The 13169-nt window shown below is 37.5% G+C and overlaps 1 protein-coding gene across 3 annotated transcripts in view; it reads left to right on the top strand.

The window, feature by feature from the left end:
• Positions 1-13169, top strand: part of LOC131436889 (potassium voltage-gated channel subfamily KQT member 1-like) — a 444267-nt gene that overhangs the window by 415109 nt on the left and 15989 nt on the right. For all 3 annotated transcript variants that reach the window (XM_058605862.1, XM_058605860.1, XM_058605861.1), the window contains one exon: positions 5952-6093. In XM_058605862.1, coding sequence (XP_058461845.1) covers positions 5952-6093 — 142 coding nt within the window. The remainder of the gene's footprint in view (positions 1-5951; positions 6094-13169) is intronic.

The raw sequence follows: 13169 nt of genomic DNA, 5'->3' as shown, positions 1-13169 counted from the left end.
CAGTTGAAGATTCGGATTTAACAGTGATTGCATAGCCTACCGGTACTAGGTAACCAAAAGTATTTTAAACTCTTGTAACGGCTGAATATAAATTAATTTTTAATTAATCAAGTTGATTTTCTGCATCGTGTTGATTTTTTACGGAAAAGTTGCTAACCACACCCAACCAAGCGTAGAAGGTCGCAATCCATCGACTTTGTCTTTAATTTTTGAGTGAAATTTGAATGCCGAGCGTTGTTAGGGCATTGTGTCTTCGTGCTCGTCTGGGACCGTGAATTAAACAAACGAAGTAAAAACTGGTTTCACAAAAATGCCTCACTACTATTCAAAAGAAAAAATATTTGTACGAAATTCCAGTTTGATCAAATTTTTGATAAACAATTTCACCGCATTTAGAGGAAAGTGTTATAGTATGTCCCCCTTAAGAAAACATTGAGATATTTCTAAATGCACTGATATATTTTCATCCAGAATGTAGGTATTTCTTTTCAATACGCCTGAGAAACATAATTTCCAACGATTCCGGTAGAAGTGATGATAATTAACACAGATACAAACACATTTTCCGAAACGACCACACTCTCAGTTTTTTCGCTTGTCGTAGGCATAATGCCCCGTCAACCGTATAATATGCACCACAACAAATCAGTGGAATGTCCCACAATAATGATGCAATATGCCCCTTGAAATGTCGATATAGAAGAAAAGCACATAAAGAAGATATTCTTTGCATCAGAAATCATTTGCATAATCCATTACAACAGGAAACCAACATTGCTACATTTTTGTTTTAAAAACCGTTATAAATCTTTAAACCAATATTTTAACTCGATGCATACTGTTGAATCGAAGGTGGGGCATAATGCCCGTTGAGTGATTGTTATGCGAAAATTCGCATATCAAAGAAATGGAATTGTTCCTCTAGATTTGTATACTGTAAATAGAGACATTAGCACTGCTCAAAGTTAATTACTAAGTAGCAACCGACCATTAGACATTTTTTAGGTGAAACTGATTGTTTAGTCTAAGCAAAACCTTACATCGAAAAGCTACCTAATGATATTTTCAGTTTTTTTCATATTTTCCAGCAAACAACTGCCAAACTTACCTAGAAGAAAGATCTTACGAAAAAATAGTGTTAGTGATGAAACTTTTGTTTAGAAAAGTCTTGAATACGGGCGTTTTGACACCAACAGGAGCGCTTCCCCTACTATTGAATACCATCAGACATAGATTCTCTAGAGCGGATAAAAGCGACCTGCTGATGCTGGCTGGGAAGAAGGATAAAACGTTTGGTAGCAAGGGAACATTGGCATGTCGCTTCGATCGCAAAGGATAAAACATATTATTCTTCGGTTGCTCTCAGTTTAGAAGTGTAAAGAGATATCGCTATTCATACAAACATGAATTCCTTCATCGACGGTACTGAAATGGAATTGGAAAATGTGAGTGAAGGGGATTTCGCGTCTTGCTTCAATGATATCCCTTTTTCTTGAACTTGTAAACTAGTATCGAGAAGATGAGAAAATATTTACCTGCAATTACTCGACCCATTCGAGTGCCAGGAATAAAAAATGTTTAATCTAAGGTTTTCAATCCGATATAATATTAGTGTGAGGAACATGTGCAGTTTTGATGCTGAATTTTTATGTTCTTAACAGAGAAAAAATTAAACATTTACCTAGCGATCAACCTGATAAGGTCAGTGACTCGCCCATTCCTTGCATAATATCTTCATTTAATTGTGGAAGCAAAAACCGACCGGCGTTTGTGATATGCAAATTCATTAACAAACCTACAAACTCGTTTTTTTCGCCACAAAGGACCAAGAAATAACCGACCATTTCCGTTTGAATCACAGGTTAGAAATTCAAAACAACAACTGGTTTTCCCCGCTCGTGAACATACGTTTTCCTCCAAATTTTCCACCTTTATTGCATATTCACACGAAAAGTCGATAATTTATTGTGAGGTAGCAGTCGCCTCAGTTCTAGCAAAGGTACGAGCCTCAAGCTAGCGCCCTGCTGTGGGTGGATGTATTTTGTGTGTGTGAGCGGTGGGCATATCACATTCCTCCCATCCACCCGGAATAAGTAGCTTACTTCCCTTCCGTGTGGGAAAACACGCAAATGTGCGGTTTCCATGCCAAGCGATGGCACATTTTGTCTAGTCTGACGGATGGGTGGCACCCCAACAAGATACCAGTAATAGACATGGCGTTTGCTACCAAAATAAAAAAAAAGTATAAATCGGGTCAAACGGAAACTGGTTAGGCCAGCCGGCGACGACTCATGGTACTTCCAATGAAACCTTTGTATATACAAATTTTAACTGAGATTGCAAGATATGAACATGTTCAGTTCTTCTGTTCAAGGTTTATTCTGCATGTATTGTACAAGCAGGGTAGTTTAATTGGTAAAACGGTTTCCCGGGATAGGAAAAGATACGGTTTTCGCAATCTTCATTCATTCCTCAGTCTTTTTCGAATCTGTTTTCCCGTTAGATACTGATAAGAACTTAGAGCAAGTTCATGACTGATCTATCTTGTAACATTACTAAAACAAACCTTTTAAATTTCTCATTTTTTACGTTTCGCTTTCAGCTCATAAGTGCATCAGCAGTTTTTGTTGAACTGCTAGCGCCACCTAACGGTTTAACATAAACCGCTGAGCAGACGTAAAGTTAATGGTTTAGGAAATTTCAAAAGTGACAATTTTGGCAGATTGTAAAGCAAGACAATGGCCACTTTCGAAAAAATAGACCATTCATTGACAAAGTTGTCAAATGCAAATGAGTGAATAACTTTGTTTAGATGAGATTGTTCATAATCATCGAATCTCCGTATCTACATTTCCAAGATGGTGCTATGCATTTGGTGGGACCTGGAGTATCCTATATTTTGTGTTGCTTAGTTCCGACTGAAAACAATCGAAGGGGGCTCTGCCGCCGGCAGTTGATGCATTTGAGCGACGTCCTCACCCGCCATGTTTAGCTTAGTTATAGCTTTTTCGGATTTTTATGTGATCCGATTGCTAACACAGAACCTTACCGGAAAACTGTTCTTTTCATACGAAGAATTGGAAAATGGCATCGATTCGTTAATTGACGTATTTTAAGAAGATCAAGAAGCTGCGCGAAAGTGGGCAAAAGTTGTGCAAAGCGTATCTGAAATCAGAACTAATTGGCTCAAGTGGCACGTTCCTCTAGTAATTTGGAGATTTGTGGCTTTGATTTCGGGCATATGGCCGCCACAATTATTCTTCAAGTATTTGAAGGCGAATTTCAGCAATGATACGTTGAATATTGGTTTCCAAAGCAACAGTCGAGTCTGGTTTATCCCCAATAAACCAATAACTTCAAGTAGGTTAATTCATCACTCCATTTCTCGAAATAATGTCGTGGAAATGTTCTTTCAATCAGTCGATTGTTTCGGCAGCAGTATGACAAGTGGCACCATCCTGTTGAAACCACATTTCGATCACATCTATATCATGAAAATTTGGCAACAAACACTCATTGATCACGGTTTTGTATCAATTTCCATTCACGGTAACGCGTCGTCCTTCCTTATTTTTAAAGAAATAAGGACCTATGAATACACCCGCCCTTAGACCGCACCAAACCATACATTCATCGAGAAGCATCAGTAATTCATGAACGGTGTGTGAACGTTATGCTCCAAATACGGCAATTTTGCATGTTGACGTATCCATTCAAACAAATATGCACCTCATCACTGATTAGAATTTTGCGCTTCAATTGAACACTGATTTTCAATTGAACACTAATTTTGAACATAAATTTCCTCGAGTTGGAAGCGTTGTTCTGGAGTTAACCTATTCATGACGATTTTCCAAACAATACTGAGTAGAGACGTCACTTTACACTGTCAAAACAACTTTCAGACAATAGAGTAATCCCTATTGGAAAAAACAAACCTTCTTAAAAAATCCGTTATTTTGATGAAGGTCATAGAAATTGCTTACTTTATCTATTATATAAAGTTCAAAAAAAAATGTTTCAATACTTTTCGATAAAACACGAGTAGCCCAAGACATACGCTGTAGGGATGTCCGATTCCGAGTCGATACTTTGAGGTATCGATACTTTCTTTCAAGAATCGGGTATTTTTGGTATCGATATCGCATCGGGGCGATACTGTTACCATCGATACTTTTGGTCTCGAGACTTACAGTATCGTAACGGATTAAAGTCAATTCCCATTACGACGGATATTTTTTTATTTCAATTATAGAGGCTTTAACCTTAAGGTCATTTACCTCTTCGGGCCAGAAAAACTTTCTAATGCTATGCGCGGGGTTGGGAATCGAACACAGGTGGACTGAGTGAATGGCATCGACTAACCCATCTTGCTATATCCATCCCCAATGGAAAATTTTTGTTTCTTCGGATTCGACAAAGCGCCAGGCTCGTCCATGGATTGGTATGACGTGAACTAGCCGTCGTTGAAATTCGTTCTCGACAACCTCGCTTCGTCCCACAAATGCACTGAAAAATAGTGAAGTAAGCAAAGACCAACACGCACATAAAGGCCATACTCTCAGAAGATTCAATCATTTCAATGTTTCACACTCATTGAACTCTCTGTCAGTGTGCCTGTCAGGGACGACGCGTGATTATCGAGTACGAATTTTAACGACGGCTAGCCCACGACATGCGCGAGCCTGGTGCTTCCGCTCCGTCCGTTCCTGGTCTCGTCGCAATAACAATAGGAATCGTTTCTATTTCTTTGCGTTTTACCTTCAGCTCATCAGAGCTTGAAGCATTTCAAATTGAACTGCCATCTCGCGCTTAGTAGTTCAGTTTAAATCGCAAGCTTAGCACTGATGAGCCGAATAAATAGAAACAAAATATGTGCTTTTTCACAAACCAACAAAACTCCTAAATGTTCAATAGGAATTGGCTTTTAGTGTAGTATCCGTGTATCGACATAAAGACTATGACATGAAAACTTTTGAGAAATAAGTGAAATGAGAAATCATCCAACACAAAGTGGCTTGCGGAAATTCTTTTACGTGGACCAAAAGTCACGAAAGGCGAAGTGCAATCTGTGTGGCAATAAATATGCGTCTAGTGGCACAACAAATTTATGGAAAAACCTTTCTGTACATCATAAAATTATGCCACAGTCGACAATTTTATTTTATTTCGAAATGATTGCTTCGCAAGTATCAATTGATACTTACAGGTTCCCTTTTTAATTCCCTTTTGATACCTTGTATCAATTAGCAAAATTTTGGCATCCCGATACCCTAAGTATCGATACTTCACCTTCCGAGTACCATCCCTAATACGCTGGCCCAATGCTGCGGATTTTCCCCTACCTCAGAGAAGGTACTTAAAACCTATCTGCAGAAATTTTCCTGCCAAACTATGGATGTGATGGTAAACTACACAAAGATAAATCTGATTGAACAGCACTACTTGCACACAACTTACGAGATTACGCACCTTTCGATATATCGAAAAACAAACCCATCTCTTTCGATAAATATAGGGATTGTGAACAAAATTTTATTTCAATGAACTAACATGTATCGAGTAGTATATCATCAGCAGAAAATAAAATTTCTAAATAGTTCTATAAGTAGATGATTTAAAATAATACTGTTTCTTGCGATCATTCTGACTATCATCATTCGATTCGTTGTAGGGAAACATCATATTAGGAAAATCTTTAGACTAAACAGAATCAGAGATTCCATGAGAAAAATTATGAATCTATATATACTATTAATACTGTGATTCGGACTAGACAAATGTCATTAATATACACTTCAATTATGTGCATTATTGTAATCTAATCGAATGGAAATTTTACAAGCATTCCTCATAATGCAGCTTCCATTATCCTTTTCCTCTGAACGGAAACTGATATTTTTTACTCCCCATTGAACCACTATAATTTGATTTTTCATTTGCATCGACAGGAACCCCGTCCCGCACTCGACGGAACGATCTCAATCGGGGTGCCTTTGTAAGCCAGAACAGCTCCGTCACGGAGGCGCCCAGCGATGAGGTGGAAGCGGAACCAGAACAAGACGACGAAGCGGAACCTGCTCGAGTGACGCAGTGAGTATAATTTATTGACGTTTACAATAAATTTCAATTAGGAAACGAATATTGAACTGATTGCGAAGTATTGAACCGGAATTGAACGAATGCATTATCAGTAGAACAACGAAGACTCCGAGAAACTGAAAATACCAAAATTATATCAATCAACGGTTGCCACGGTTTTCGTTTTGGTATAATGAATATCCGTCTTACCTTCTTCTTCGCCTCTTGCCTTCTTGCTTTCTTGCATCTTTGTTTATCCCTTATTACGGCAAAATGACCTTCTTGCTTGCCTTGCCGCCAAGAGCTCAGCGCAACTCGCAAACATTTGTTGACACATTCTCAGGGGAACTTGTTGCCGATACCGATGACGTTTATAGAAGCTCGGTGGAGCTGACGGACAGTCAAGGATTTACACGGAAATTCCATGAAGCTCAGGAATTTGGTCAGGAACCCATGGCCGATTTCAGGTACTGACCGGAAACGAGGATTTGAATTTTTGCTCTTCTTCGAGATTCGCACCTGGAATGCTTGGCACTCATCATAGTCATGGGAACTCATGGCACTCGTATGAGCTTGGTTACACTCAATTGAGGCTGACATTTGAAAAAATGAAAACACTTTAAACCTTTAAGCACATATGGCTACACATACATCACACACGCATGCAAACTACTTTGAGATCAACCGAATCAAATCTGAATTATTCAGTCAGAAGTAGAACCAAACACATTTTTCTTTCTATACACATTACTAACAAGATATCTTTAGTCGCATTTAACTCACAATAACATTACATTTTGAATATTGCATTTCTTTATGAATCAGTATTTAAACTTATGTTTTTGGTTATAAGACACATTTATTCACAATTATATTATTTTCTAACACATGGTTTGGTACGATCGGCGGTACCGAGAAAGGAAACCAAGATCTTGATTTGAACCCAAGAATGCACGCCTTAAGGTCTAAATGATGACAAAAATCATCATTTTTGCGTTTATTTTTTTTTCAGAGTTATCGTTCAACAAAATAGATTCAAATGTTTTGCATGATAAAAAGCATCATACGAACAACATTTTGTATTTTTTTTGTGGAAAAATATTGAGAAATAATACGATGAAGAGGTATTTTTGAGAACGCTTCTTAAAAATCATGATATGCGGTGTCCACTGTATCTCAGCGCAGAGTAATCAGAAGTGAACAAATCAAAGCAGCATAGATAGAGTAAAAGACCCCAACGTTTATGTTTGATTTGTTCTAATTTTTTTGAATTTATGATGGTGGTTCAAAGTCAAAACTACGATTTTTCACGAAAAAATCCGCCATTTTGTAGCTGTAAAACCTCCCCAAAGCAACAAACAACGAAAAGGAAAACGTTGGGGTCTGGTTTTTTATATGTGCAAAGTGTGTGCAAAATTTGAAAAAAATTGGTGCAGTAGTTTTTGAATGACGATGGACACGGACTTTCAAAACCTGCTTTCAAGAAAAACGCGATTAAAGTTTTTTGTCTATAAAATCAATGGAAAGAATTTATTACTCAATGGAGTCCGTAGGGTCTAATATTTTCAAGAAATTATATTTTTTCTTCTATAATTTGTTATAATGAAACATTTCAAGAATGTTTCGTCAAGTTTGCCGAGCTCTTACTTCTTCGCAGTATGAGATATGCAAAGATGAAGGACCATAACTTGCTAAGTTTTATTCCGATAGGCTTGGAAATTTCACAGAATATTCTTGAAATGTTTTACTATAAGAAAATGCAAAGAAAAAAAATGATTTTTCAAAAGTGTTAGACCTTACTCCTTAATCCAACTAGTGGTGTGATAATGTTTTTCTCTTTCTTCAAAACAGTCTCATAAAAATATTTTTTATATTTTTATTAAATAATTTGTGACACCAATTTGGGCTCATTTTTGACACCAATTGATTCAGATTGATTCGAGTAGTTCGGAAAAGCATTCTTCAGCGTTTATATCACATAGTAGGCATCATTCTCCAACCAAGCGCTTGACATTTGCGTTGCCTATTTGTATGAGAAGAGTAATGCTAATCTAAAAAACTAAGTGTCATCTAAAAAAAAATTTTTTTAAGTCCACTTTCTGGGACTTATATCAAAATTCCCAGAAAGTCAGAAGGGGCGATATCTGGGGAATACGGCGGGTGAGGCAAGACTTCCCATTCCATAGTTTCCAGGTGCTTTTTGACCACTTTGTTGGACCACTTGTTGGAGGATGACTTTGTCATGTCGCTCTTGATATTGTGGCCGCTTTTCTTTAGCGCGCGACTTCTTTCTGAATCATGCCCAGGGCCTTGAGATGTTTTGAAATGGCTTACGACTCATTTCCAACGAATCGGCAAGCTCTTCTTGGGTTTGGCACGAATCTTCATCAAGCAATGCTTCTAGTTGTTCATCTTTGAAGGTTGTTTTCTCTTTCACCACCATGTTTGTCTTCGACATCGAAATCACCATTTTTAAAACGTTGAAACCACTCTTGACACGATTTTTTACTCGTTCTTCGAGTACGCAAAATGTCTGTGTGTGTGTGTGCGTATGTGCGTGTGCGTGTGTGTGTATGTGTGTGTATGTGCGTATGTGTGTATGTAACGTTTTTTTGCACTAACTTTTCTCGGAGATGGCTGAACCGATTATCACATTTCATCCTGACCCGACTCCCGGATCCGGAAATATAGGGTAAAGTGTGTTAAAAATTTTATACTATCACTGAAAAGGGCTAAAAACCGTAAAAAGTTTTCTAAATCGACCTCAAATCTTCTCCAATTGATAGTTTTTATCAGTAGATGATCAAACAAACCGATTTCGGTTATTCTTTTAAGAATCGAAGAAAATTATTTTGAAGAATACCACAGTATTATATATGATAGTATGATTGATATGAGAAAGGCATCATTACACCACTAGGTGGATTAAAACAGGTTTTTTCGAATCGTAACAAAAAAGTAAACCTTTCCGCAAATGGCGAGAATTGGGCACATAAACAGACATTTTTGAGCGTGAATAATACGAAAACAAGAACAACTGTCACTGAAACAGCGATGACAATTCGTTAGACACTGTACACACTCACTTTAAAGGCATTATCATCCATGTATTTTGACCAGCCTCAGCCGGTACAGTCACCTATCGGAAAACGGCGGAAGCAAAGTTGTACACCTGATAGAAATATTCCAACTAGAACAATTTTAAGACAACTTTATTTCCACGTCGGTAAAATGACACGCGAATTCAATCGAAATAAAAAAAATATGATTTTAACCAACAGTAAAACTTTTATGACTGGAGTGACGTGAATGTAGCACCTAAAATAGTTTCTCGTGTGAAAGCGACACCCAAAATAGTGTCAATCGTTGTGACATCTGCATTTTTCGCCACTCTAAATGAGCAAATTTTACACACAATTCATGTTCGAGCCTGTATTACTATTTTCTGTGCTAAGAGCTTGAAGAACAATTTTAAAGCAAATTCAGCCGTTCGAAGTTTTATAAAGAAGATCTATAATAGAACTGAAACAGGTTTAGTTTGATTTATTAGAACAGTTCTATTAAATTTAAAACTGGCATACGCTGCCGTTTTATTTTTCTTTATTTGAAATACGCTGCTGGGGCCGCCAGATTTGAAATTCAAAACTGACATAAATTGTGCATTTAGAACTAGAACACTGCTGAATATGCCCCTAGGCTACAAGCGCTCGGTTTATCGTTAACAAAATTCTGTTCAGACACAACATACGATATAAAATAATATAGAAACATAGTTCAGATTTTATTGCATCAACTATCTTTATCAGGCAGTCGATAAAAGGAAAATATATCTATTGCTTTGTTTTGCGGTATAAGGACTCATCCGACCAAACTAAAAGTAATGACACTCTGTTCAATCCAGCTGCCTTCAGACATGTGTTTAAATAAATCGCATGATAGTTAGGTTGGTAGAACAGGGTTGGATAAGGTTAGGAAGCTGGAGATCATCTAAGGAATACTTTTTAATTTTCGCAATCCCATCTCCACATTTAGCATTTTCCATTCTGTCTTTCGTTGCATAATGATTAATTTTTTTCATAAACACGTTTATTTCATAAGGTAATATACATTAGTTTTTCTTCGCCGTAGCATCCACCATACATAATACTTTAAGCCTAATATACTTCGAATCCAGTCAAAACCATTAGCATTTTATAAAACATAGTCTCCTTCACTAAAATATTAGTATTTCGATACTCAATCTTGATCTAAACACTGTTTTTAAACGATTTACTAATTATAAATTCCATGGAAGAAAATTTTTTGTATATACTGTTAATGATCCTATAACTATTTCTGGTTTATTTGTATCAGTACATCACTTTTACTCAGTAAGCTATCTGGCTATTAGTTGAACTGATGGAAGAGTAAAGTTTAAATTGAAACTTCAATGGTCTTAATGAAATGATAAAGAAGTTTCGTGTATGGAAGGTCACGACAAGCATGAATGTAGCGAACTGGGACATAGGATAGTCTACCTTGAGTACGCAAGGAATTTATTAGTTGAGATCTGACATCACGATACTCCACGCATGTCCAAACAACATGATCAATATCGCGATAACCTTCGCCACAAGCACAATGATTAGTCTCGGAAAGTCCAATTCGAAGGAGATGTGCATCTAACGTGATTGGACATGAGTCTGGATATCACACGAATGGAGTCCCTAGTCACATCCAGCCCTCTGAACCATGCCTTTGTCCATATTTTAGGAAAAATTGAGTGCATCCTCCGACCTAGTTCATCTCTTTCCCAAGAAGCTTGCCAGCTGACAAGTGTTCTTTGACGAGACACGCTATAGAATTCGTTGAAAGGCTTTCATTTGGCTAAAATATCGACCCTTTCATTGCCTGAAATGGAGCAATGATTCGGGACCCAGACTATAGTGATTTGATAATTATTGTGCAATATGTCATTCAGGCACTGCTTTATTTTGCCCAACAAAAATGGTTCATTCTTACCAGACATGTTTGAGCGAATGGTTACAATTGCGCTCAGACTATCTGTGCAGGAGATATAATGGTTTGGTGATAATGTGACGATTACACTCAAGCTATAATTAACTGCTGATAACTCTGCCTCATGAACAGATGTAGGTTCTTGAAGCTAAAATGAGACGAATTATTGTTGAACATACCAAATCCAGTAGCCTCTTCAATTCGTGATCCGTCCGTGTAAAATATTTTCTCATGGTCAATATGCCCGAACTTACCAAAAAATATTTTTGGGATTTCTATTGAGCGTGGGTGTTCTGGGATTCCACGCACTTCGCGCTGCATGGATGTGACACGGTTAGGAATATAACTTGAAGGGTTGATTTCCTGTGACATATGATTGAAATATACTGTCATGAATCTTGTTTAAGATTGAAGCTCGACTAGCCATTCCAAGTGATCAATAACCAGGGATTCAGTATCTCACATATTATTAGCAGGCGTGACGAAAGCTCCCAAAATAGATTTTTCAATGGAAGAACTCCCACCAGAACTTTAAGACTCATTGTTTTTGTCGAATGTATGCAGTCTACGGCAATTCGCAAACAGCGGTACTGAATTCGCTCTAATTTGATAATATGGGAGTTTGCAACGGAACGAAAGCAAACGAGATCCATATTCCATCACTGAAAGTATAGTTGTCTGATACAATTTTATTAGATCTTCCGGATGAGCACCCCACCAAGATGCAGTTATTGTTCGAAGGAAATTTATTCTTCGTAGGCATTTCGTTATCAGATACCTAGCCCACGTGCATTTGGGGCCCAAACGTACAAGTTATCTAAGGTATCTTGCAATAGTTTTTTGCAGATTAACAGCATTGAATCAAGTAACTGGAACCACGTCATCGTCTGCCAATTGTCTTAGTGTGCATGGGGTTACTAGACAGCTGTCAATGTTATTCACGTAGAAATTATAAAGGAGCAGACTGAGACAAGAGCCTTACGGGAGACCCATGTAACTATATCTGGTTGTTACCAAATCGTCATCTGAAAAATATATACGTTTCTCTGACAAAAGCGACAAAGAAGAATAATTTATTCGAACAATTTTGTGATGCAAGACAACATTGCAATGAGATGTGATTGGAAGCTGGTTTCCCCGGCTTTTGAATGGCGATAACTCAGGTGGAACAATATTTTGCTCAAGAAACTTGTTGAACAATTCCAACAAACGTCTTTTTGCAAGGTCGGGCAGATTCTTCGCCAAGTTGAATTTAATTCTTTCCAACCCAGGAGCGGTAATGTTACAAGACAGAATTAGAAAATTCCATCCATCCTCTAGAATCTCCAGAACAAACGAGTCATATTCTTCAAGTGGGAGGAACTCTTTCATTGAAGACAAGATACTTGAGATACTACTTTGGTAGCATTTCTCAAATCATATGGAATATTGACTGCAGTAGCAATGCGATTGCTACTGCTAATTGAGATGATAATAGGTAAATGGTCACTACCGTGTAAATTACGCCATACGGAGAGTCTCTATGATGTAAGCCATATTTCGCACAAAGCAAATACATCACATTTTTGACTATGTAATAAAACATTTATTGAGCCAAGTTTTGGCAATTCCACTGCAGAACAGTGATTGAATTATTTGCGGTGGATGATAAAGTATCCATCAAAAACTACAAAGCCTGAGAAAATTAACAATTGAGCTGACAACTGCTTCAAAAAAGTTCTAGCTTTTAGAAGAAATGTCGTTATGAGGGTCTTTGGGGGTTCAGAAGTATTGACAGCTGCGAAAACCCATTCTACAATTTCCGAAAACTTCAAAAACTTGTTGGTGGCTGTGAAACGCTGGATTATCATCTTTGTTGTGCTAGTTCCTGGATTTTTTTGTGAATTTGATAAACCAGGAGGCACAGTCGTTAGTTTTGAATTTGACTTTGTTGGTTTTACACGGAGATCTTAGGTGCCTTTTTTGGTAATTTGGAGGAGGACTTCTTTCTCTTAACTAACACTTGAGGAGTGACAAATGATATACCGGAGGGCCGAGTGTCATTTACTATTCGACTCAGTTCGCAAGTACGCAAACATGTTTGTGTATGT

The sequence above is a fragment of the Malaya genurostris genome, chromosome 3 (genome assembly GCF_030247185.1).
Source record: "Malaya genurostris strain Urasoe2022 chromosome 3, Malgen_1.1, whole genome shotgun sequence".
Lineage (NCBI taxonomy): Eukaryota > Metazoa > Arthropoda > Insecta > Diptera > Culicidae > Malaya > Malaya genurostris.
This window is presented reverse-complemented; position numbering and strand designations above follow the sequence as displayed.